This window comes from Trachemys scripta, chromosome 18 (genome assembly GCF_013100865.1).
Source record: "Trachemys scripta elegans isolate TJP31775 chromosome 18, CAS_Tse_1.0, whole genome shotgun sequence".
In the NCBI taxonomy this organism is placed as follows: domain Eukaryota; kingdom Metazoa; phylum Chordata; order Testudines; family Emydidae; genus Trachemys; species Trachemys scripta.
This window is the reverse complement of record NC_048315.1, coordinates 6810392-6838300: the sequence shown is the minus strand read 5'-3', so window position 1 is coordinate 6838300 and position 27909 is coordinate 6810392. Positions and strand designations below refer to the sequence as shown.

Here is a 27909-nt window from a genome sequence, read left to right as displayed (position 1 = left end):
CAGTTCTGCTATCAAAACCTACAAACAGGGACTGATGGTACAGTAGTTTAGCTGCACTGAAAAGACTTGGTAATACTTATATCCACAATGTTATGAAAAGTAGAAACATCTAAACCAACTTTTACTATGCATATTAATAAATATTCTTTATTTAAATTTTGCACATTGCGCTTTAACATATTACATCCAAAACATTTTGCAAATGGATGTCTATTTGTAAAATCTTATATTCAGCTCATTGTCATTCTGTACAGAATTATAGGTACAACATTACTTTGCCACTAGGTTGCTTTTTGTAAGTCTCACAGTAAGAGAAACATGTAATGAAAAGAGATGGCATAAATTATAAGAGAGGCTTGCACAGCTACTCAACTAAAGAAACAAGCCTGAAGAAAGATCAAAATTAATGAAATCACTTCCACCAATCTCCCCACCGGAAAAAAAAAGAAAAAGAAAAAGAATCACATTGATTTTAAGATAAAATTTTGCCATAAGGTCACTAAATTAAGTTTTTGAAAGAGAAGGCGCAGTAGTCATCTTGAGGATTTCAATGAAAGACAGAGCTATTTTATTGTATTTAGTTCGCTCCAGCCGTTGTCAACCAACCACTACAAATGGGCCTCTTGTGATCATTTAAGCGGCAGTATTTATTAAATTTCTCCTTCAGATGCTGTCGGTACTGTTCTCTATTGCTGTAAAAAGACTTGTTGTTTGCCATAAATGACTGTATTTCGTCTTGTGAGATAAAGATTTCCTCATCAGAAGTGCATTCAGATTCATCCTACAAAGGGAAAAAAGGTAGTTAAAAACATGAATGTTGCTCTTCCAACATTGCACATTCTCTGTCATTTTACAAATTAGTGTCTCCAGTTCAAGTTTCATACCTATGTATTGTATTGTTCAAAGTCTGCAGTCGCTCTGAACAAAGAATAATTGTCACACAGTGACAACACACAAGTCCTAACTAGCTAGCCCAGTGATCTGGGTTTGATTCACAATGATTTGCTACACGCTGTGTCAGAAGTAGTCTGGCAAAATTAAGCAGCAGCAGTTTCACCTGAAAACAGAACAACACTCTAAAGTGAAAGATCATGGCAGTAATATGGAACTTTCAAAATATGGAGAGATGCCTAACAATGGGGGGAAAAAAAACATCTGAGAAAATCTGTGCTGGCTCTCGCATGCTACACAAGAGCACAGATTGGCAATCTTGTAATGAAGATGTGTGCACTTTCTATCACTATTATTCCAATTCCACTGACAACTCTTACTCAAAAATCAGAATGACAAATCTCCTATAAGGCTGTCTCACCAACATTTCACCATAAATCAACCAGAAAACACAAAACACGGGAAGCAAGGTATGAGGAGCATCTTCAACTACCTCTTCACTGTACCAAGTCTTAACATACCACATACAGATTCTGAATTCCTCAGAACCTATCCCTAACACCAAAGATTCAAAGCAGCAGGCTACAAACCTAGGTCTTCAAATAAACTGTTACTTACAAGGAGTTCCACTAAGCTCTTGGCACCTTTTCCAGAATCAGGAACAAGTGAGGTTTCTGTAGATTCTGCAAACTGTGACACATTTTTCCTGTGGTCAAACCAAGGCAGCTGCTGCCCATTTTTTTCTGAGTTACAGCAGCTTTCAGCATGGGTGTCTTTGGTCTTGTCAAGGTGAAACTCTGTGCACACAATATTTCCTGAGGTCTCACGGTTACTCGGATCTGCAATACAACTTCCAAGTTTCTGAATCTAAGAGTTAAGATAATTTACAATGAATAACTGGAAGTATTTTTTTTTTTTTTAAACCTGTAATATTGAGTTCATTTCACGATTGGGATACTAAGATTTGGTAAAGACACCAGACAATATTTCCTCACAAAATAATTCCACAAAGCAATATTTAGAAAGGGGGTAGAGACCAGTTCAAATGCTGAATACTTCAAAATGACTGGAAATGGGCATTTGGTATGCTAGTTTACTGCCTTCACCAAAGTACATTTGATTACCAGACCGTGGAGATAACTAGCCTATCACCTGTCTCCCACCTGAACAGGGCTGAGGTATACAGGAAGAGGAGAAGGTATAAGGGCAAAATACACTACTAAAAAGTGTATAGGTAGCTGATAAATAAAGAAAAGCTTTTTTCAGAACTTAATCTGATACATGCTTCAGACAAAGATTTTTTTGAAAGAGAAGGAGGGGAGAGAGGAGATGAAAAACCCACACCATCTTGCTTAAACCTGTAGCATTAGCCACAATCCAAATTGGGTAATCTGCAATAAATATTTTACAATACATGCATAACTAAGTTAGAATTCTAAAGTAAGCAGTTGTCCTTACATGCTCATTCAAAGTTTTGCTTTTCTTTTTCTTCTTTTTGTTTTTGCCTTTTGTGTTATCCTCTTCAGAATTAGCCCAACATTCCACACAACTATCTCCATCCTCCTCTTTATCCTCACAGCGGTGGACACACGACTCATCACCTGTGAAAGACAGTTGATTTCCTCTCTCAGACATGTTTTCTATGCTTTCTAGACACTAAAGAATGTGAACATTAAGTTCTTGCTGAACCTACCATTTTCGTCATGGTTACAAATGCCTTCAGTGCAGGCTACATCTGAACCCTCCCGAGATCCCGTTTCACTGCCCTCCATGCTAGATGAATAGCCGCAATCACTACCATTACAATGTGGAGATAAACCTGAGATGAAATGAGAAGTTACTGTAATCTACAGCAGAAGTTATAGGTTCTTTAGTTAGGGCTCTACAAACAAGCAGCTCTTAAATTTTTAATTCATATTCTCTTACTTCTTCCAACTATTTTTTTTAAAAAGTATCTGAAAATATCTTCCCTCACCCTATATTAAATGTTTTCAGAATAAACCATTATAAAAAACAAGGGTAACATACCTTTCTTTATTTTAGGTGAACCCAAAAGAGTGCCACTGCTAGGACAGGTACATGAAGTGCTTTCATTGGTAACAATTACTTCTACACAACTGCTAGTATCTTCTGTACTACCACAGGCTTTGCAACTATTTTCCATGAAGTCTGAGTTTTCCTTAAATAAAACCAAGAGAGGTATGCAAGTGTTAAAACAACAGCCAGCTGATAGCAGAAATAGACTAATGTTTTCTTTAAATCTCTAGAAAGGATAGTCCTACCACAAGAGAAACTACTGTTGTCAAATAAGGCTGTTAAATATCATGTTGTTGTATCACTTCAAAAAGCAAAATATCAACCTTAAATAAGAGGCATCCTTTCGGCCATAGAGAACCGTGTTCCATCAATTCAAAGAACTTACTTCAATAACAGGTACATTTACTGATAGTTGGATTCAGCCGCACAGGTCTTGAAGCCATTGTAAGGAAGAGTACTTTATTGTATGGCTACACTGCAATTAAACACCCGTGGCTGGCCTAGGTCAGCTGACTTGGGATTGCAGGGCTCGGGCTGCAGGGCTGTAAAACTGTGGTGCCTGGGCTGGGGTCCCAGTGCTTGGGCACAAGCCCAAACATCTACCCCGCAATTTTACAGTCCCTCAGCCCAAGCCCTGCAAGCTCAAGTCAGCTGACGTGAGCCAGCTGTGTTTAATTGAAGTGTAGACATACCCTGAGTCTCCTTATAAAAGACCATCACTGGTGCTACTTGTCTTTGAGTAGCATGCAAATACAATGTTCTCTTTAGTTAAGTGATTTTTTTTTTAAAAATTAGGTTATCATTACTTATTCAAATAACCCGCATTAGATTAAGTAATTTCACAAATCATAGATCTTGTTTGAAAACTATTCCTTTACAAGGCAAAACTATTCTAAAGAGGTATCAAGTTTTCTTAGAGAGATGCTTAAAAAAAGTTAGTCCCCATCAATAAAAATAAATAATAATAATAAAAACTGTAGAGTCCAACGTGATGAACAAGAGAACGCAGAGTGTTATGAACTCAAAATTAGTTATTCAGTAGCAAAAAACTGTCAATTGATCAGCAATATTTACCTTCTCCGGACTTATTTCTTTCTCTTCTATTGCCTGTGAGGGAGCAGGAATCTCACACACACACTTATTTTTCCGCCTATTCTTCCGTTTTTGGCGCTTCTTCTCTTGTTTAAGTTCTCGTACTCTTTCCTCTTCTGAAAACTCTTCACAGAGTTGTTCCAATCGACTAATACCCTGCACTTTTTCCACAGCCATCTGGTAATAAAATTCAAAGCCTGCTTAAAGGAGTTAAAGCTAAACTCTAGCTTCTCCATTTATAAAACAGAAAGGGCAGGAAAAAGGGTAAGGAGTTTGTTCAAAGAGTCAATCAAAGCACTATCACTCCCAATGCTTAAGAAAATTGTCAATTCAAATGTGGCCCCAAATTTAGATTTTTGGGAAGGATGCTCCTATAAGACTTATGAATAAAAATGCATCACTACAAATTTTATTAAATGATTTAATTATTTCAAGAAATGTAAGTGGAAAGACTTCATAAGCTTAGCTTTGCAGCATTGAAAACCTGAAAACAAACATTAGTGAAACAGATTTGTGAATTTTCCTTGTCCAAAGTGAAAAGTGGAAGAGTAAAGCAAGAAAATTGGTTCAGAAAATGTTCTGTTTAAATAATTACAGTACTATTGCAACACAGATAAAAATGTAGTAGTATTCTCATGGCTACAGCTGCCTGGAGCATCAGCAAGATGAGAAATCTAAACCTTTAAAAAACATCAGAATCTTCCATAATGTATTTAGCGTTAAGAGTGGCTTTTCCTGGTTAAGCTTAAACCATTTCCAATGGAAGACAAGCTTTGGGACGTTATACCAGTCTCACTATAGTGGTTTATATTTACATAGTATCTTGTACTGGTATAACTTGCCCATGTAGACAGGCCCTTTGGGGGGGAAAAAAAATATCAAAATCATCACAGGAAGATTTAATTTTCAACAGTGTATTTTAACATATTGGGGGGAAAAAAAAGGTTTTATTTTTTTTAAAATTTTGAAAAACCAGTCACGTTATGACTAAAAAGATCAGGCTGCGCTATAGCTGTGGTTTTAAAGCACCTCCCTCGATAGGGAATTGGAAACGCAAGGTAGGTACTAGTAATTTAGAGCCACATCAATAGCAACAATAAAAAATTCTTACAAAGTGCTTTGTAAGACTATAAGGTGGGAACAAGTTGAGCCTTAATCTGGTTATAACTTCACCCAATGGGGATTTTATCTTTTTTTCTTTAACTGGACATTTATAAAAATGTTGGACACAGAACAGTCATTATGAAAAGGAACCAGCCTAAAAGAAAAACCACATCATAGATAAGATGGGGAAGATAGAACTATTCCAATAAAAATATTGGAATTCTAGTGTCAAAGATCATGAGTGAGTGAATGAATGTTAGAAGGACACACACAAGGTTCTGCCACAAATTTAGGTTTTTGTAGGTTTTCTCCCCTCCCTCCAAGTCCTTGGAAGTTTCCAGTGAATGCAGTTTAGTTTGAATTTAGGCATTTTGCTATAGCATTTGTAATTCAAAGGCTTCCCCATCTTGCCAATTCTTCACCGTAGTTAAAACTAAATAAGGTAACCTTATTAGAGCATAGCTAAAACCTGTAGCGTAGAGAAGATTTTACCATGTCCCTGTGACCCAGTTCACTGTGGAGAGTCCAGTGTACAGCAGCACTGGACCGGAAAATAAAATAATGGCATGTTTCTTCCCATTGTTCAAACTGCATTTCAGGTCAGAATGAAAACAATATCAAATGGTGAAGAATTAGATAATTTTTGTAGGTTAATGGTTAATGTAAAAAAACCTTTAGTTTAACTGCTCAGTCATAAGACTTTAAATAGCCACCCATTTTTACCTCAAAACTCTTGCGTAAAGCGTCAACACCAAGGTAAAAAAGCATCTGCCATGTTTGCTCTTCAGCCCGTAGCTTTTGCCAGATTCGGTGTAGTCTTTCATAAAGATGAATACCCAGGCAGGTCAAAACCTCTTCTTGGGCTATGTCTATTGTCTTAGCATGCCTTTCCCTTCGTCTGGAACAAGATTATATGAGTTGGTTTGGAATATTATGAACAACGTATTGATGTAGAGATATACACAGTATTAAACTATTCCTTTCATTAAGAAAGTCAACAGAAATCTATTTACTGTACATTTAAGGCAGTTGAATGAACATTTCTATAGAAGATAGAACAATCTGAAGAGACATTTGCATAATCACAGTAATGATTGTATAGAGTTCTACTGTGCTGCATGCAAATGCAAAATAGAAGGGACCAGAACAAAAATCTGAAGCTGCATCAATTGCTCTCATGACATGTTCATCTGTGCACAGCACCTTAAGGCTACATTGCATCTTCCATTCTGTGGCTTTTGAGGGGAGTTATCCCACCAGTACATGATTTCTACTGGTGGAGGGATATTGCAAGAGCTTTATCATTCTGAATATCAGTAGGGCACAGTTAAGCATTTGATTTTCCAGGATTTATCATTTATCTAGTTTATAGTCTAGTGAGAATTTTAGTTGCACCTTTGAGAGAGAAAGTAGGAAACAAAATGTTTATATCTTTCAAAAAAGGTGAATGCGAGTTTACAAATTACCTACCTTGCAATAAAGCAACTGTATCCCAGTACCAGTTTATAAACCGTTATTAAGAACAAGTATTTGTAACAGGATTCTTTCCGCTTTTCTCACAACGCACACAACAGTGAAGAAAAGTCTAAGTTATTCAATTTCAGAACTATATCATCAGTGGAAGATTTTAGGGCAGTAACTGAAAAATGTACAGTGGCTAAACTAATCTTTAAATTATGGATTTTATATATAAATTACTCAGTAAAACTTTCATTCAGGATTCCCTTTCTATTTCACATATCTTGAACACCTCAATGGGAAAGCAAGGCAGCCCTAACAAGTGAACAAATTAATTTCAAGGTATTTAACAATTGCTTATAATTTTGCTTGTAGATTTCAATGAGCCAAGAGATTAATGAAATGTTCACTGCTTTGAAACATGATCATGAAGGTATACATCAAATACAAATGGTTGCATCTAAAAATCCATTACGCAGCAGAGGCAGAAAATATTAATCATCACTCTTGCAACATATGTTCAGAAATAAAATAAAGAAGCAAAGCGCTAGATAGCCCATTCTAGCAAATTACATACTCATACCCTCCTGCGAACTCTGGTTCAGCTCGACCCAAGAGATGTGCAATGAAGTCTGTTTCACAGCATACGTGTATATGACGTTCATGTGGACAACAACGCAAACCCTCATAAAGTGCAGCACAATAGCCCTTTTCTTTGCTGCAGTCTAGTTCACCAATAAGAATATTGTATGCCCGGAGCACTTTATTTTTGCAGTCGGTGCAAAACCTATATTAAAATTAAAAAAAAAAAGGAGTATTCTTATTGAAGTAGCAATTTAAAACAGAGTTAAATACAATTACAAGAGTCATTTAGGAATAAAACAGTGCATATTACATTTATTAAACTAGACCACTATAAGTTAAGATATTTCAAACAAAAAAGTCAAAAAGATTTACAGGGATAACATGCAAAGTATATATTATATCTTATAATATAATGAAGTTGCTAATATGACCTTTCATACTTCAGGACATAAACCAACCACTAACTGGTAGCATTAGGAAGAAACTTCCTCTATGGACAGATTATTCCATATTGTCTATTACTGAGATTCCTGCAAAATATTGGACGAGGTGAATCACTGGTCTAAGCCAGCACAAGTCCTGTACCTTTAAAATTCTTTTTCCACCTGTGGCACAATATAAGTGACTTTGTAAGGGGACTTCAGAATATTTTAAGTAACACAGTGAATAATGGGAGACATCAAAGTACATTTTTATCTGGTATCTGCGGTGTAAGATCAGCATTTCCATTATAAACTACTTTAGTGCCTTAGATTTTACTACAGGTAAGTGTACATATTAAAAAAATAAAATGTGTGCAAGTAGCCGCACAAGATGTGTCGTTATACAAGGTATCTAATTCACCTTAAGTGTGTCATAAAACAGTGCACTAAGGGCTTTCAACCGCTGTGAAATGCATTATTCACTTTTAGAAAAGTGCTAAATCTAAAAAAATGCAACCAAGCTTAAGAAAACTATTTTAAGAGCAATAATATTTGATATTCAAGGTTTTAATTATTCAAATGACTGACACTACTATTGAAAAAATTCTATGGTCTAAACTCAATGTCCTAATTTAGTTTTAAATTCTGAAAATTTTTAAATTTTAAAAGTAAAACAGGAAACAGTATTGAGAAACTTTTACCATTGTTTTGTTTTAAATGAACTCAATCTAGAAAGTTAAAACAATGGTCTGAAGTTCTATCCAGGGATTGCCTTGTTACTACATTTTGATTAAGTTGTGAGACTAAGTTACAAGAACTAGTTAAAAAAAGGTCAACTATAGCACATTAAATATAGCCACTGTAAGGAATCCAATATTCTCTCAGATCAAGAAATAGTTTTGGAAGTACTGCTCATACTCTTCAATCAAACTTCAAGCTCAGTGGTTTGAGCATTGGCCTGCTAAACCCAGGGTTGTGAGCTCAATCCTTAAGGGGGCCCCATTTAGGAATCTGGGGCAAAAATCTGTCAGGAAACTGAACTTGACCACTCTAGGAGATAGGTATATCTCCATATAATAAACACAATAAAAAGGGGCACAGGGTGTAAACACATGGAGTTTGATTCTTAAGTTATGTTCTGAGAATAGTTTACATCAAACCAAATGCTGATGCCTCAGATAAGTCAACTGCCTCTGATATTTTTCTAATAGCTGCCAGATGATAGTTTAATCGTTGCAAATAAGACAGCCACAATCTTTATGAACTGGGAAAAAGAGAATACCATTTCATCTCTCAAGTGATTATGTAGCTAGAATTACGATACAAGTTACAGTGTTGTACTAGCTAAAAATCATAAATGAAAAGTAAGCTAGGGCCTGATCTTAGGGTTCTATATTTCTCCTGCTATGACGGATTATTACTATCAAGCAACCAAAGGAGTACATCTTGTTTTTGGTGTCTCATCAACTATTGCAGAACTCTGCAAAATTGTCAGAGCTTTGAAAAGATCTTTGTTATTTACCTTTAACTTCAAACTGTATTCTTTATATACTTTGTTCCATGAGAGAATAAAGTGTAAAGAACATTTTAATTCCCTTAACTTACCTGTGTTTTCGCAGATATGTTTCTAATGTTTCTAAAAGACAACTAGAATCAATTAAAACTACTTCATCCCTGCATTCTTGGGACATGAGTTCCCACACATCCATCCAACAACCCCTGCAGAAAGGAACATAACATACCAATTAAAAACAAAAACTGCACATTAGTTTCTTTTGAGAGAGGGAGAAAGGAAAACAGTAGTGTTATTTTTCTTTAATTATTTTACCTGGCAGCTCCCTGGAAAGGTCCATAGTGGAAAGTGATCCTACATTTGCTCTCCTTCCTGTTGTCTTCACTATTTTTCTTATCTGCACCTAATTTCTCTGTACTGAGTGTGCTATTGCTCCCTTCACTGTAGCATAGTATTAAAAAAAATTACAGCTATATAATATCTAGAGTAAACTAAAATGTCTTCCTGAAACATGCTATCAAAATCCTACAGTTAGCTAATTTAGTTTGCATCCTATATATTACAAGATACAGGAAAGCATTGCACCTCCCAGAAAAATTATTATTCTTGTCACTAATTTTATGGAAGAACTATCAAATGGAATTTGTTTTCTGCAGGAATCATGATCTCAATGACAAGTTGTAGGTAACATTCCCTCCTCCCCCAATCAAGTACCACTTTTGATGTAAAGTATCTATAAATCTTTATTTCCACAGCAAACGGATACTTAGTTTGCAATCTGAAATTAAGACATGCTTCAACACCACTGTTAACTACTTCAAGTTCAAAGCTAAAACACATATTCCAGTTATCTTTAACAGCATACATTTGCTGAAATAGTCAGCAGTTGTATGGCAAAGAACAAACAAACAACAATTCACTTTTACTTAAGGGCTTGCTGACTCTTGGAAGTTTACCAAAATAGCTATTTGGGAACAATTATTCTGGAAATTTTATTTCTGTATAAATTCCAGCATTAATACTCCTATGGACCAAAAGGATTAATCTAAATCAGAAAAGGATGTGCTTATTCCAGAATAAGGGTATGTCAACACTACACAAGCATTACAGCAGCACAGCTGCAGCTATGCCGCTCTAAGGCAGACACTCACTACAACAATGGAAAGGATTTTTGGTCGCTGTAGTAAAGCCACCCTGTTGAGAGGCGGTAACTATGTCAACAGAAAAATTCTTCCAAGGTGGGACAACCCAACTATGTCGCACAAGGAGTGATTTTTTTCCATAGCTCTAAGAGATACAGCTAGGTCTACCTAAGTTTTAGGTGCAGACCAGGCCTACAAGTGTCCACACTGGGGCTTCTGTCAAAAATAAACTATTTTAGAACAGTTCTTTTGATAAAATTCCAAGTGTAAATAATCCTTAAGATTGGAAGAGGAGTCCAAGTTATCTTCTGAGCCCCAAAGAGAACACAATAATGATATGCCTTTTACAATTCAATAGATGGTATGACTATAGGCTCCTAACTACTTGTCAGCCAATAACCACAGTAGTTGACTACTTGTAACTACAACTACAAATTTAATATGTTATTGAAAACTAATTAAAACTCCAAGTTAAATCTTATATATAATATGCATCATGCAAAGCTGTGATTATCTTATTTAAAGGCAAGGCTTCTTGCAAAGAAAAAATAAAATCAGTCAGAAGTTACTTTAAAGATCATTCACAACTACACGTAAATTCTATCCCACCTCCTCATTTAGGCTATTAATACATTTGCCTTCATTCAAAACTGCAGATTTAGTTGGGTTGATAGCAATACTGCTAGTACCTGATGATTTCTACACTATAAAATAGTATACGCAGTACTATATTGAGCAGTATATTTTAAGCAAACTGCAAGCTATGTAATTTAAACAGCCTACACAGGTTGTCTACATAAAGCATTATCTGACAGAGTTGGAAGCCTCAATTTGCATACTAGGGATAGATAGATAAATAAATAAATGTGAGTTGAGAACGCTAAGGCAAAATTTTAATTAAGTTCATATATGAACCATTCTGTTTCATAATCCTCTTTGGTCTGACTCAACCTGAGAATAAGATATATATTCATTTATTAAAAAAGCTGCTTTTGAGGATTCATCTTACAGAAGTCAATCTGCAAAAGACTAAAGTTGTTTTCATATTCCCTTGGATTTGCTATATTACTCTAGCTTCTAGACCTCTGCTTATGCAATAGGTAGTATAATTGGTAGTACATATTTCTCTTTATTGAAATATTTAATCTGGTCAGAGATGGAGCTAATGACTAGCTACTATTATCTCAAGTTCAAAACAAAACAAAAAAATAAAGGAAAAAACAGTATCAATTTTAAGTATCAGAGGGGTAGCCATGTTTGTTGCTTTTTACAGATCCAGACTAAGAGTCCTGTGGCACTTTATAGACTTACAGATGTATTGGAGCATAAGCTTTTGTGGGTGCGTCATGCAACTGACGAAGTGGGTATTCACCCACGAAAGCTTATGCTCCAATACATCTGTTAGTCTATAAGGTGCCACAGAACTCTGTTGCTTTTTACAGTATCAATTTTATTTCCCTCCTCCCACTCAGCCTCTCAGAGAATGGACATAATAAATGAAAGACAAGTTTGTGTTTAAACTAATAATAATAATAATAATAAAAAAGGTTGTCCTATAATCTGAAACTTCTGATCAAGCTCTGACATGTTGTTGTTTACTCTGCTAAAGACAGAACACAACTGATACTGAAGTGGGCTGTAGTCCACGAAAGCTTATGCTCTAATAAATTTGTTAGTCTCTAAGGTGCCACAAGTACTCCTGTTCTTCTTTTTGCGGATACAGACTAACACGGCTGCTACTCTGAAAACTGATACTGACAAGGTTCCAATATATTCCAATGAGGGATAACATTCTCATAGTCTTTATAAGGCCAGAAGGGACCATCACGATCAAGTAGTCTGACCTCCTGCACATTACGGGCCCCAGAACCTCACCCCACCCACTCCTGTCACAGGCCCATAGCGTCTGGGTTAGTTGGTGAAATCCTCAAATCATGATCTAGACTTCAAGTTACGAAGAGTCTACCATTTACTCTAGTTCAAACAAGCAAGCTTCCAAACTGTAGAGGAAAAAACAAACAAAAAAACCAGGGTCTCTGCCAGTCTGACCTAGGGAAAATTCCTTCCTGACCTCAAATAGGGCGATCAGTTAGATCTTGAGCATGTGGGGAAGACCCATCAGACACACACCTGGGAAAGAATTCTCTAGGAACTCAAAGTTCTCCCCATTTACTAGCCTCTCTCTAGCCACCAGTTATTTACAAATAGCAATTGCACATGAGCCACATGCCATTGTAGGCAACAGCATCATATCATCCCCTCCATGAACTTAACAAGTTGAGTCTTGAAAAAAGTGCTGTATACACGGGGAGTTCAGTTGGTATAACTGCCTTGCTCAAGGGTATGGATTAACGTATAATTATATCCAGGTAAGTGTGTAGTGTAGACCCAGGCTTAGTTACATTTACATCCTTTGCAGTCTGTTATTATTCAACTTAAAGTAAATCCCACCTAACTAGAGATTCAGTATATCTTATTTATTCACTTGAATTGTTTTTAAAATCAAAAGACCACCACCTAATATGGAAACAAACAAGACAACATGAATGGCAAGATGTCATAGCAGCTACCAACTAGTAAATTTTACAGCTAAAAAACCCACCTATAATTTTGAAGTGGGTACACACCTATGATGGCAGACAGAACTCATGAATTTTAGGGATTTCGAATACTTCAAGCTCTGCACAGTTCAAATGAGCCAAATATTATGCCATCACATTTTGAATACATGATATGGTTAACTAGACTTGAGTCTATTTATATGAACATACTATGTATTCAATTCTATACATGTTTATTCATAAAATGGTGCGTATCTGCATTCAATTAATCTTGCACACTTTCACACAGATGTATGAAAGACTTACAGAAAGGTTCTACAAGCACAATTATACAACACATGAAAACTGATCTATCTTTATTTCACATTATCTTTTATATCAGTAGCAGTGCCTAGGGGCCAACCAAGAGCGAGACCCTGCAGTGCTAGGTACTGTACCAAAAAAACAAAAAAACAAAAAACCCAAAACACAACACAACACACACACACGAGAAAGACAGTTGCTGTGCTGAAGATATTATTATCTAAACAGACCAGACAAAGGGTATGAGAAAGAGATACAACACAGAAGCAGAGCTGACTGAATGGTGGTTTGCAACTGTAATGTTCATATCATGATTCCCCCCCCCCCCCAAGGAATTGGGGTTGTGTTTCCCTGCCCCCCTCAATTCTTTCCATGGGGTCAAAAAATCCAGCCACATAAAGATGCAATATCTAGCAAACAGCTGTGATAAAAAAGGATCAGCAATTCAGTAGACTATATTAAAAGAATCAGGGCTACTAATATGCATTACATACACATCAGAGCTCTGACCAGGGGCTTGGGGACTAAGTTAGGCCTAATTGTTTATTAAGAAAAAGATTCAGTGGTCACGTTGGAGAGAAAATATTTTAAGCCAATGTGAGAATAGCTACCTGGGCAGAGGGACTGTGACAATAGACTGAGCCACTCAGAACAGTTTGTCTTCATTCATTTGATACTGACATCATATTTGTTAAGAGTGGAGACAATAGAAATCTGCAATAATTCCACACCCCACCTGAAATACCCGCAGGATTTAACATGAGGAAGTGGGATACGATTGCGATCCTGCATGTTGCTACTCCCAGATTTTCAACTTTGTTATTTTGTGGCAAGTAGACTTGACCAAAAATACTGAGCTTACTGAACCAAAAACTGACTGTTGCTTTAAACAAGTATTATAATCCATAAAAAACCAATCATGGGAGTCCAACACACTAGCTGACAGCTATATAAACAATCACTTTTAGCTCAGATTTGCACGACAGCAGAAAACAATTATGAGAATATTCTGTACAACAGTTAGCTATTTGCATATATAAAGACTTATTTAACATTTAAATTATAGTAGTGCATAGATTCCAGTAAGTCTGGGACCCCATTATGTAAACCCTTTACGAATAAGAAAGGACAGTCCTGGCTTCCAAGAGTTTATGGCGCTATTCCTAGGAAAGACCTGGTAAAAGAGGGGATTTTCCTCACAATTTTCATAATTATGCAATTTTTTGTGAAGATAACAAAAATCAGCAAAAAATTATTTATCAAATTAAAAAATGTTGACCATTATGTTTATATTGTTAGTTTGAAACAATATTTCATATCACTAGGTTTAAGATGTACATGCATTGGTTGGAGTGGTTAAGTGGACTGGATAAGTGAACATATCTGGGTTTCAAATTAACATTGAGCTAACATAATGGGGTTCACATCACTGTACAATTGTTTCAGTTTAACAGCAGACTGAAACACCCCCCCCCAGTAAATTGGCTTGCAAAGGTAACAGTAATAGTGTAAGAGAGCTATAAGTTTCACTGTTTAAGTGAAAGACAGACTTTGCTCTATTCTCTGCAAGTGTTCACCTGTGCTGGCTTTCCAACCACGTTTAAGAACAGTTGCACACTTTAATTTAGCTCCATCCACAATGCTATACATGTTTTAAAAATACACACACGTTTTTAAAAATATGGTTTGAAAGCAAATATAGATAGGGCCAAAATTTGTCATAAAACAAGTCTTCAGATTTTTCTGGTGAAGATTTCTACTCTCAAAGTTCACAGACATGAAGTTACAGCAGTGGAATACGACCTTCAAAAGAGTTTTATAGCTATAAAATTTTGCTTTTGCTAGGCTGCTAAAAGGGTTTTAGACCTACGCATGCAGTTCCATACTACATATTGCTGGTCCCCCACTTCTCTGCCCACAAAATTCAGATGAACCTACAGAATTTTCAGTATCTCTTCAGGACAACAAATTGTGGAAAAAATACTCATCTATAATTCTGTTCTTTGAACATTTTTAGATTTTCATGTACACACTGACATAGTATCCAAGTTCTTTTAACTTACCCCAAAGGTTTTGGCTTGTGCGTGTCTAGGGAGTGCAATTGACATCTCTTGTTCTTCTTACTTTTTGGAATTGCATCTATCATATTGTTTAATTTGGACCTATGTAGACATTTCAGAAACTACTTTTAAAATTAAAGTTACAATATTGCAAACAAATCCTTACAAGATTATCCAACAAAAATTAAATTAAGACAGTCTGTTACCGAGATACAAATACTGTTCCACTCTTTTATTAACCATAAGCTTTTCTTCTTCCTGCTTTCATTACCACCTTTGCCTATATAATGTTTCAGGTAAAGGAAGGGAGGGCAGTAGGCATGTTCCCAACCAACCATTCTAGCAAGCAATACGAAACACAGTCCAATATGCCATCCAGATACAGCTATGCCTTTATTGATAGTAGACACAGAAGAGGTTTCGTTTTCTAAGTCCAACTTTTCCTACACTAAAGGATTCCTTCCTCTCACCCCACCTGCAAACTTACTGTAGTATAAAATTGCAAGAAAATATCATTTGTTTTAATGTTTACAATCTAGAGAAAAAGGAAAATCCTGTTCTACTGCAAGCACTCTTCCTCTAGACATGCCAACAAAAGTCACACATGGCCATTTGGAAGCCATTGGCTAAGAATCTTAATTCTTATCTTGAATCCTTTTCGCAATTGAAAAGAGCAACAAATTCAACTGGTCATCTGAAAGATGAGCAAGTTTAAACTTTAATAGCGTAACAGATCACACAATTTCTAGTTCAGCTTGCTTTCCAGTTAATTAGTAGCTGATCACAGTGCCAATAATACGTTCGTGTCTGTACCAAGAAAACTTGGCAAAACATGCACGCAGAAGTTAGCTTATTTCTTTCAGAAAGGGACATGGAAAGAATAAACTCAGTGACTGTATTTTGATATATCACACTAAGAAGTTTAACTTACCCATGCACATAAAATAGCGTATAAAGCTTCTTTGCGTCAGTCATACAGCTTCGAGTTACAGAAAGGACTCCCTTAGGCCCTACCGTAAGGGGCTCAAGTGCTGGATTTCCAGACTCAACAAGCTGGGAAAACAGACGTTCCACACTACGACGACAGCCAACACATGGGACAAGCTGAGAAAGTGCACTCAAGACTTCACGCGATGTCACCATCATGGCAATATTTAGATCCTGCTGTTTAAGCATACTATGTCGCTGAGAGAGAGAGAGATGCAATGAATTAAAAATCAACCCTTTAGAAACCTTAAGTTAATATAGAATTCTAGACTTTCACAGTTTTCTTCTTTCAAAATACCTTAGTGGATACTGTCTGCAGCCCCAAAATTTCAGGTCACCAGCTCACCATTGGCAAGTTAAATATCCCCCCGCCCCCTCCAAAAAAAGGGGGGGGAGGGAGGAAGCAGAGAGAAAAGCCTGGAGCAACATGTGACTAGAAGCATGCCTTTTATTGTCATAGATGCAACTTCTGTCACCAACAGCACTGCTTTAAGCCTTATGGCCCAGCCTTGGAAAAGATAAGGAGGCAATTCCCCCCCAGTCTCCCTCCCCACATCTTTTTGCCAAGAGATGTTGCTACAGAGGAGAACTCACATCTTCACCTAGCCTTATTTCCAAAGGGAAAGACCCATTCCTCTATAAAAAATATTGAGGGATGGGGGAAGAGGAAGAAATCTGGATTGGCAAAAGCTCTGTCTCATTGTGGGACTATTAGATCAGCCTGAGACCTGCAAGACAACTTTAAACCAACAAGTTATAATTTACTACTTGACCTCCTAGTATTTACACTGAAAGAATGTACATTAATTTTGAACCACACAGGTATTCTCTGGTCTCTTAAACTATGGCAAGTGATTTTCACTTATGGTGAAAGTGTTGAGATTTGAAGTCCTCCGACTAAGAATTCAGGACACATCTAACGATTTTTTTTTCTTGAAAACTACATGCAATTTCATATTAAAAAGCCAATAACTTAAACGCAGTGAAACTGACCATACAAACAGATATCAAAGCACAAGTTGGGGGAGGGGTGGTGAATGAGGGGAAGCATTTTTAATAAGGTATATTACTAATCTTATATTGTTACTTGAAACAAAAGTAAAAAATGCAGATAGAAGTCTTTAAAGGAATACCAACATAAAAATATCACCAAAATGTCAGAGCAACAGTCTAGCAGTGATGATGCTACGCCGCAACTCTTCTCTTCCCAATACTTGACTAACAGCAGCAGAAACAGTGCAATTATCCTGCACAGAAATGCTTTACATGCAGTATCTGTGTCAGAGATACTGCAGTTAAAACTAAAGTACAATATTGCAAGAAGCTACTTTATCTACCGCTGACAACCCCAGCCTAAAGAAGAAAGAATAAAAAGGGAGACAGGATATCCCTCCCCGCACAAAAAGCCAACTTCGTTAACATAGTTTTCCCACACCAGAAATTGTCAGAACCACAAATTTGCTTTTTAGAATCCCACTAGCAACCATACTATGAATTAGTGCATCCCCCGGTCTTGGACCTAGCTGTAGGAACCTGATGTTCAGAAGTGACAAATTTATTTAGAATTGAATAAACAGATTAGCAGCATCCTGAAACCAAATAATGGATTAAAAATCGGGGCCGGCTCTACCACTTTTGCTGCCCCAAGCGGAAAAAAAACAACAAAAAAACGACTCGACTGCTGTCGCCCGAACTGCCGCAGCAGAAAAAGAAAAACTGCTCGGACTGCCGCCCTTAGCACGTGCCACCCCAGGCACGTGCTTGCTCCTCTGGTGCCTGGAGCCGGCCCTGATTAAAATAGAATTAGAATCACAGTTTCTGTAAAAAATATAATATACAAATTCACACTGACAACCAGATGTCACCTTGCTAAAAGTTCTGTTTTAAATAACATGGTACTTCATCTTTGGAAAGAACAGAGTGTACATAAAGGAGCAACAATTGCAATGGGACAAAAGTGTAACGTACACAGTGTCTTTTGGTGCTAGTGCCTGAGAGGCATTTCAATGCACATCACGCTAGCAATGTACTTTATCAACTTTTATTTGAAGAAATAAGTACCCTAAAGCAAGTAACCAGAGAAAGTAAAATCCAGCAAATGGATTGTTTAAACTGACAGGAAGTTAAGGATTGTGTCTTACCTGAATGAACTGCTTTAATTGTGCACCATTATTCTGATGTCCATCAAGGTTTAGCACATTATCAGGAAATTCCATCACCATCTAAACAAGAAAAAAAAAAAAAAAAAACCTCTCAGAACACAAAAATACAAACCTAATCCAGACCTGACTTTATTCTACTTCCTTTTTAAAAATGCATGTACGGTTGCCTGTTGAATCCTCATTCTTCTCACATTACAATACTGGAAGCTTTAAACATAAGAGTACTCCATACAGAGGTATCAGAATAGTCAGCAAAGCATTCAACTTTGTCTTGCTGCTCTAGAAGACACTTTAGAACATGTGCTTTTCTAAAACATTTCTTTAGGAAGTGGCAACAATCATTAGGTTAGACAGCAATATTTACATTACTGGACAGTCCCTACCTAAAAGGATAAATGGACACAAGTCAGATATTAGGAATGGCAATATACAAAAACCTGTAAAACACTTCAACCTCCCTGGCCACACAATAGCAGATGTAAAGGTAGCCATCTTACAGCAAAAAAACTTCAGGACCAGACTCCAAAGAGAAACTGCTGAGCTTCAGTTCATTTGCAAATTTGACACCATCAGATCAGGATTAAACAAAGACTGTGAATGGCTAGCCAACTACAGAAGCAGTTTCTCCTCCCTTGGTGTTCACACCTCAACTGCTAGAAGAGGGCCTCTCCCTCCCTGATTGAACTAACCTTGTCATCTCCAGACTGATTCTTGCCTGCATATTTATACCTGCCTCTGAAAATTCCCATTACATGCGTCTGATGAAGTGGGCATTCACCCACGAAAGCTTATGCTCCAATACATCTGTTAGTCTTTAAGGTGCCACAGGACTCTCTGTTGCTTTTTACAGATCCAGACTAACACGGCTACCCCTCTGATACGTTACTAATATGACCTAGTCTAGGTCCTCCTGGGGAGCCGCGAGCAGCTTTCAGGGGGTCCGCCAAGCAGGGCCAGTGTTAGACTCCCTGGGGCCCAGGGCAGAAAGCTGAAGCCCCACCACATGGGGCTGAAGTCCAGGGCCCTGAGCCCTGCCATCGGAGGCTAAAGCCAAACTTAGCTTCACGGGGGCCCCTGTGGCATGGGGCCCCAGGAAATTGCCCTGCTTGCTACCTGCTCATGCCAGCTCTGGCTTTTATATGCAGAAAACCAGTTGTGGCACAGGTGGACATGGAGTTTTTATAGCAGGGGGGAGGGAGGGCTTAGAAAGAAAAAGGTTGAGAACCCCAATCTACAATACTTTAAGCAGTGCTTCAAATACAAAACAAACAAAAAGATTGTTGCAAGGCATTATACCAAGTGATCCAATAGATCAGGGGTAGGCAACCTATGGCACACGTGCCGAAGGTGGCACGCGAGCTTATTTTCAGTGGCACTCACACTGCCTGGGTCATGGCCACCAGTCCGGGGGGGTTGGGGGGGGGTGGCTCTGCATTTTAATTTAATTTTAAATAAAGCTTCTTAAACATTTTAAAAACCTTATTTACTTTACATACAATAGTTTTGTTATATATTATAGACTCCTAGAAAGAGACCTCTAAAAACATTAAAATATATTACTAGCACGCAAAACCTTAAATTAGAGTGAATAAATGAAGACTCGGCATACCACTTCTGAAAGGTTGCCAACCCCTGCCATAGATCAACTACAGAAAAAAAAATGATGGAAGCACATGTATGATAGTTTAATCACTTCACAGTCTATTCTTGCAAAGTATCAATTTTAAGAACATATTAATTTAACAAGGTATTCCAAAGGCATTTACATTGCTTTGGATCACTGTAGCTGCAATTCTCAAGTGGTTCAAAGCAAGATGTTAAACCCACAGAGCTATGTGATAATTGGTACAATATTCCATACTATTGCTTGCCTAATTACTTACCATGCAGCATGGAAGCCAAAAGCTAGAAAAGTAAGTTGATGTGGTATTCACTTATGGTGCCATTTGCTAACAGAGAGCCAAACAACATTACTGTTGTTTAAATAATGAAAAGCATTAAAATCTCTTTTGCACCCAAAAATCCAGCAAAATATTTTCTTGTTTATAAAGTGCAAGTTCCCTCAACCCAATTAGTATTATTTTAAATTTCGATATCACATCATGGATTGGGAGTTTCAACAGGCAATTTTGTTCTACCATTTTAACAAGGGTGCACAAATATTTTGTCTGGAACAATAAAATTTTTTTTTTTACCAGCTGCAGTTAAGAGAACACAAGTCTCTTCCTTTAGTATTCAAATTGCTATTCCCTGCCTTCATCCCATTCCACAAGAGAGAGAGAACTGGACTCCTTCATAGGTACAATTAAGATGGGTCTCTTCAAATTTCCTCCAATGTGTATCATAGATAGAGGAGATGCAGAAAACTAATGTTAATCTTTTGCAGACAGTCCAAGTTTTGCATTCCTTTAATTTAAACACTATTTAACAAATGTAACATTACAATCGCACTCTTACTTTAGCAGCTTACCAAACAACTAGATTTCTCTCTTATTACCTATGGGCTTTAATTTCATTTAACAACCTTGCAGAGAACATACCAATCCAGCTAACTATAATTACTGAAAGGACTGACGTCCTGATGCTGCAACTGGCTCTAGGGTGCATGGGTCATTGATTCTTCATAGAGCCCCACTAAAGTAAGTAAGGATCAGCCTGCACAGAGCTCTTTATGGAATCAGGGCCTGCACTAGTTCAAATTCAGTCCCAAACTTAGATTTTTATTTAAAACAAGGACATTTCCATCCAATGGAAACAATTTTTTAAACAAGAAACCTGCTTCAGTGTTTGCATTTCAAACTGCACCATGGAGAGACAAAGAAAGACTGACCAGAAAAAAAAAAAAAAAGTGAAGTTTGCTTAACCGATTTTCATTTTCCAACAGAGAAATGCAGAGAAGTCAAATTTATTTTTAAAATTCAGTTTCAGTAATTTAACGTGTGGGGAAAAAAAACTGTAATTTAACAGAAATCTGTTGTTACCATCCCTTTAAATTGGACTAGTGGCTGAACTAACATGTCAACTCTAAAAATGAAGTAGTTTGCTTCCATTTTCCTTTTCACCAACTCTTTTGCCTCTTTAATTGGCTAGAGAAGAGGGCAGCAATCTTCTGAAATCCTCATTCTACTTCTGCTTTCCCCACAAATACTGAAACCAACTCCAGAGCACTGATGCATCTCCCTTTAGAGCCAGCCAATACTGCTCTTTCAGCTAGAAAGAGGTTTACTTGAATGATATCTGTTCTCCCAGCCTTGAAAGCACCTTTGTCCCATTCTAATACATGCTAACATTAGAACACTAATGCTTCGTTCTATTCTTTACGGGATTCTGTTTTACTACCCTGCGCCATTTTTTTGCCCCTCCTTTGTTCCCACTTTACATTGTAGAACTGATGAATGAAATTGTTTTTAACTGTTCACTTTATTAATGTAACTTCATAAGTAAAGTTTTATGAATGAAACAACATTCATTCATAAAACCGGTTACCCCAATAACTGGCTAATTGACAATTAAGATGCTTGTTAAGAGACATAGCTGTTCAGCCAGTTGCCCTTGTAAGTTTCACTGTCAATCCAATTCCTGCTTAAATCACTGAGGCTTGGTCTACACGAACCGCCCAAATCGAACTAAGGGACGCAACTTCAGCTACGTGAATAACGTCGCTGAAGTTTGAAGTACCTTAGTTCGATCTTACCTCGGTCCACACGCGGCAGGCAGGCTCCAATGTCGACTCCGCGGCTCCCCCTTCGACTCCGCGGTACTCCTCTCGTCTAGCTGGAGTACCGCAGTCGACGGCGAGCACTTCCGGGTTCGACTTATCGCGTCCAGACAAGACGCGATAAGTCGAACCCAGAAGTTCGATTGCCAGCCGCCGAACTAGCGGCTGGGTATAGACGTACCCTGAGACTTGCACTGTTTCAGTATTGTAACTTCTGTTCACTGTTTGCCATATTGTAATTCAAACCCCATTTTAAAACGCTTACTCCATTTTGTAAGCTTGCTGCAACCTTCATTTTTGCAAAACCCTGCTGTAATCTTATTAGTTTAGTTTAGATGTGTGAATGAGGTATGTATGGATGATGGAATCAACCTCCAGCACCAGCCTGTCCTGATGAAATAAAGTTCAAATTCCAAGGGCTGAAGATGCAGACAAGAGCCCTAGCAAAGTAAGAAGAGTCCACCCTAAAAAGAAAAGAACAAAGGTACAATAGAAGGAAGATCCAAGCCAGGTCCGAGGCTGAAAGTCATGCCTGCAATTGACGGGTGATCAATCACCAAACCCAGAGGCAGCGTGACACAGCAAGACCTATAGACTCTGGATTCAAACTAAAGCCTACAAAAAAGGATGGGCGAGATGGAAGACTTTGGAGGGTAACATTCTGCTGCCAACATGGAAGGGCATCAGTGGATACCCAACAGAGACCCAGCCCTTCCTTGTGCCCAGCTTCCCTGGCCAGTTAGCTGCCACAAGCTACAAACCCAAGCTACATTCAGGACTGGTAACTATCTAGCAGCTGCAGAACATTTGATGTGTGTGAGTGTGTCTGTATATACATAGGTATTAGATATTAGTTATTGGTCATAAATCAAATTGTGTCATCATAATAAATGTGGCATTTTTGTCTTGCCCCTGAAACGATCCTGTGTAGTTTGGTCTACAAAACAACATGCCCCTGTGGTCCATAACACTTTGTGAGCAGCAGCATGTCAATTTTTGGTGCAGGATTGTGGGTTTCCTATATTTATGTTTGTATAGTGCCTGACACAATGGCCAACCTGGTTGAGGCCTGTAGGCGCTACTGGAATATAAATAATTGTTCCCTGCACCCATATATCGTCTGCCAGTTAATGCCACATATGGTATGCAATCATGCTGCACAAAGCAATTTACACCATCCGCCTGAAACCAACCATCTTTGTCAGTGTTGATATCATACTCCAACTGAGAATGTGCTATGTACAAGAGTACCAGCATGTTCTGCTGCTATTAGTGAAGAAAGGCCAGTAAGTAATTTCTGTCTTCCACCCAAACGTCAGAGGGTGCCCATATTGGCCAAACCGGACAGTCTCTACACAAAAGAATAAATGAACACAAATCTGACATCAGGAATCATAACATTCAAAAACCAGGTGGAGAACACTTCAACGTCTCTGGCCATTCAGTAACAGATTTAAAGGTGGCAATTTTGCAACAGAAAAGCGTCAAAAACAGACTCCAACGAGAAACTGCTGAACCAGAATTGATATGCAAACTAGATACTATCAATTTAGGCTTAAATAGAGACTAGGAATGGCTGAGCCATTACACACATTGCAACTATTTCCCCCATATTAAGTATCCTCACAGCTTCTTGTCAAACTGTCTTAAATGGGCTAGCCTGATTATCACTACAAAAGAGTTTTTTTCTCCTGCTGACAACAGTTCATCTTAATTAATTAGCCTCTTAGAGTTGGTTGGGCAACTCCCACCTTTTCATGTTCTCTGTATGTATATAGATCTTCTCACTACATGAACAGTACAGTGAAACTGTCAAAGATCAAGTCAGTTCAAGCAGCTTTTGGATGAAGTTCTATGGACAGGAGCAACAGCAACCACAGTTCCTGAGGTACTGAAATGGAAGAGCAGGTCCCCACAGTACCAAATCAAACCCATCCCCTCTAGAAATCTTATAGAGTACGTTATTTTCATAAACTGAGCAGGTAAATTATTTTAAACTTTCAGCAATTTCTCTTTATGAGAGGACAGGACACCAGAATGACTTACACAGATGCAGACCTTCTCGATCATCTATGTTTTTAAGAAAGTTTTTGATGGGTTACTACAAGCCTGTTTATATCAAATTAACACACTTATTGGATACTTTTTAAAAAAAAGTTAAAGCACTAGAGCTAAGCTTTGCAGACAACTGCAGAACATGCACTACTTTTTCTTAAGTATTTGATAACTTATTATAGATACTTAAGACCTAGGGGAAAAAGAAAAAACAAAAAACAAACAAACAAAAACAAAAAAACACTCAAGGAGACCACCCAACTACTATTCCCATTACTGTTAAAGAGAAGCTTCCAGCATATGTAAAAACATGAATTTTTTGTGCGACTCAATAGTGGTAATGGAATGAGAATTGGACCAATAGTAATGTCTCTATATAATGAGAATGACGGTACTTATACAAATACCTTTCATCTAAAGGGATCAAAACACAATTTACAGCTATATACAGGAACCTCTTCAATCACAACTGTAGCCTACCCTCATTAAAAGCACGACAGTCTGATGGCACTGAACAACACTAACCGTTTAGGACAGGAAGAGAAAAATATTTTAGCCCACTAAAATAAGAAGGTTTCAGAGTAGCAGCCGTGTTAGTCTGTATCTGCAAAAAGAACAGGAGTACTTTCTAAGGTGCCACAAGTACTCTTGCTCTTTTTGTAAAATAAGAAGGAATTTTAGGTAAGCAAAATTTAAATTACCCAAATTGTGACTTAGCGAGGACAGCAAGACTTCCCTGGCAAGTCTGTATTTCGTTTTGGTCATTATACTTCAAAAGACACAGGAGAAATAGAAGAGGTCTAGAGAGGCAACAAATGCTTAGAAACAGAAAGAGCCTTCCACACGAAGAGACTGAACTATTTAGTTCAGAGAGGAGAAATGAGTATACAAAATACTTAATAGCTAAAATACAGCACATCAGACACTCCTGTTCATTGTCTCATAATACAAGCCAGGATAATCACAGAAATAGAAAAACAGGAATTTAACACAGATAAAAGGAAACTTTTTACACAATGCATAATTAGCATATATCATCCACTGTCACAAGATATGTCAAGGCCAACAACTGAACAGGATTAAAAAAAAAAAGAGGACATTAATATGGATCAGACTATCCACAGTTCCATTAGATTGGATAAAAATAAAATTAGGGATAAAGTTTCATGCTTCATGGCTAAGGCAAATACTAAAAAGCTAGTGTTATGAAGACACTTCCTCTATAGGCACGTTGTGCCACAGTTTACATTCAGTTAATTTTCTTGCACCTTCCACTGAAGCACCCAACACTAAGTCAGAGAGAGGCTCCCAAACCAGAGCCCCCCAGATACATTCAGATAATTTTACTGCATTCACCAGATAGGGGAAAAGAAAAAATAAACCACATGACTGTAGATTTTGAACATTAGAATAGAGCATTGAGAGACAGGACAACCAAGCCATCAAGCAATTACAAGGAGAACTTTACAAAGGACAATGTTCTGATGCAGGACCTAAACAACATCAGCGTCCCTAAATTGTTTTATTTTAAATGCAAATGTACCACCAATCCACTTAATCCTCTTCTCACTTATTTTAAAATTATTTATATTTGGCCAACCTCGTTTGGTACCTTAGTTTCATGATTCACTAATTATATTAATCCTACATTATTTAAAGATTGCTTTGCCTTACTTTTGGGTAGGCTGAGCCACATGCCTACCATCTCTTGGAAACTGTACATACATGGGCCCCAAATAAGCAAAAAGTATTTTCTGATTTGGTCATCTAGATTTTTCTAAAGAAGTCTGGTGAAAAATGCATTGCTGCGTTAAGCATAAGTGACTCAAAGCATTATCAATTCCCAAAGATTATCGCACTGGGAGAATTCAAAGGAGGAGCCTAAGAGGCATGTCTAAAGAGAAAGGCCTCGCCTAGGAATTGCAACATATCGTCTGCCTATGTTGTAACTGCTAAATGCTCTGTTAGATACATGAAGATTAGGTGTTACTTGTACAACAGACACTCACTGTAAGGGTGTCATCTATGTAGAGAGGGATCTGCCTCTTTTCGAAGGGAAATTCCTCCTCCCCGTCTCTGCAAACTGCAGCCAGCCGCGCCATCTCTGCTGTTGCTGCTTCCTCCTAGCTTCAGCCTGCAAACAGCCAAGCCCCAGAGAGGTAAATAAGAGCTCTGCTTCTACAAAACACTTTCACCAGCAGGGAAACGAGCCTGCTTTATCGGGTCGCCTGATTCAACACACTAGAGTGTACCATTAAAAAGCTCAGCTTTCCAGGCACCAATACAACAGACACCCTCCGCCCAGCCCACACCCATTTCCCGTAGTCCGGTCCCTGTGTCTGGGTCTGGAAGAAACGGAGATGGAGAAGAGATGGGACTGAAGGTGTAAAGTCTGGGAAATGCGACACAGCAGGTGGGAGGGGACAGTAGGACTGGGGAGGAGTCCAACCTTGACCCTCTCTCGGGGGATGACCAAGCCAGGGGGAGGCACTGTGGCTGAACATGGGAAGTCTGTCCAGGCCTATCAACCCCCTTCCCTTGGGATCACTGGGGGTGGGGGGGGTGGGGAAGGAGAATCCGCCCGGGCTGTCAACGGGCCTTCACTCTCAGCCCACTCGGGAGGGGGCAGCGGGAGGATCCGCCCATCGCTTGGTGGGGTTCAGCCCCTGCTCGGAGGCGGTCAGCACCGTGCGGAACCCGCCCGCTCTGGGCACGGGGTGTCGCGCAGCCCGCCCGCCCCGCGCGCCTCCCTGCCCGGCGGTTATGTAAGGAGCCGAGCGGGGGGAGGTTCCTGTCTGCTAAGCACGGACCCGTCCCCTCCATCGGGCCTCTTCTTCCGAGCGCGTCCCGCCCCCCTCGGGGGGCACCGCGAGCGCAGCCCCCGCCCCCTTAACTGCCCCCAGCCCGGAGCAGCGTCGCCGCCCCGGGGCCCAGCCGCTTCCTCTGCACGCCGGGGACGGGAGGTTGCCTGCGGCCCACGCGTCCCACCCGCCCGCTCAGGCAACTCCCCGGCCTGGGCAGCGCAGACCGGAGCCAGCCGGCGGGCAGGGATCCGTCAGGCCTTCCCCTTCGCCCTCCCCGGCCCCCTTGCACCCGCCTCCCGCCGGCCCGGGCAGATAGGCCGCCCCCGTCCCCCTCCGCGGGCCCGGGCAGGCCCGCCCCGCTCGTCCCCCGGGGGCCTTTACCGGCTCCTTCGCGAGTCCGCAGCCTGAGGCGCTGTGACAAGCCAGCGGACGGCCCAGGCCCCGGCTACGGCGTCTCCTCAGAGCCGCCCCCTCCCCGCAGGCGGCGGCCCCGCTCCGGCCCCGCCTACCTCTCGCGAGAGACCGCGGCCCAACCGCTCCTCACCGCCCTACCCGAACCGCCCCAGCCTGAGGAGACCCTCGCCCGGGCCTAGGCCGCCGCCGCCCCTGTCTGACGGGAGACCCCGCCCTGCTTCCCGCTACGGGCCCGGGCTCTTCCTGCCCCGGCCGCGCCCCCAGCCCTGCCGCCCTTTACCTTCCGCCACCGCCTTCGCCTTCGCCTGGGCCTCCGAGCTGGGTTCGGCGTTAGCCCGGGGAATGGGGAGCCTCGCAGGTGTCACAAATACCCGCGGGGCCCAGCGCCCGGCTCCCTCCGCCGCCTCGGGAAATAGTCCGGCGGGGGGCGGGAGTCAGCGCTCCGCTCTCGGGGGGGTACCGGGGTTAGTGCCCGATGAGCCGCCTCAGGGTGAGGGGACTCGGGGCAGCCCCGGGTCAAGGAGAGGCGCGGGGGCAACGCCGGCGAGGAGGGATCAGTCCGCCCCCCGTCCCCCCTGAGGCGCTGGCTGAGGAGACCTCT

At 39.6% G+C, this 27909-nt stretch overlaps 1 protein-coding gene across 4 annotated transcripts; it reads right to left on the bottom strand.

Moving 5' to 3' along the window:
- Positions 1-127: 127 nt before the first annotated feature.
- Positions 128-27415, bottom strand: GGNBP2 (gametogenetin binding protein 2). Of its 4 annotated transcripts, none has more exons than XM_034752767.1 (15): positions 27276-27415; positions 26100-26224; positions 18297-18377; positions 16100-16353; positions 15172-15270; positions 9418-9543; positions 9195-9308; positions 7160-7369; positions 5848-6022; positions 4003-4197; positions 2920-3070; positions 2585-2710; positions 2350-2492; positions 1510-1758; positions 128-781 (listed from the first exon to the last, which is right to left on the bottom strand). In XM_034752767.1, exons 2-15 carry the CDS (start codon positions 26190-26192, stop codon positions 578-580), a joined length of 2220 nt encoding a protein of 739 aa, XP_034608658.1. In that variant the 5' UTR covers positions 26193-26224; positions 27276-27415; the 3' UTR covers positions 128-577. The 4 variants fall into 4 exon arrangements, with proteins under 4 accessions (XP_034608658.1, XP_034608659.1, XP_034608660.1 ...); XM_034752768.1 differs by having other exon boundaries at positions 7166-7369; XM_034752769.1 differs by lacking the exon at positions 9418-9543 and having other exon boundaries at positions 129-781.
- Between the last annotated feature and the right edge of the window lie 494 nt (positions 27416-27909).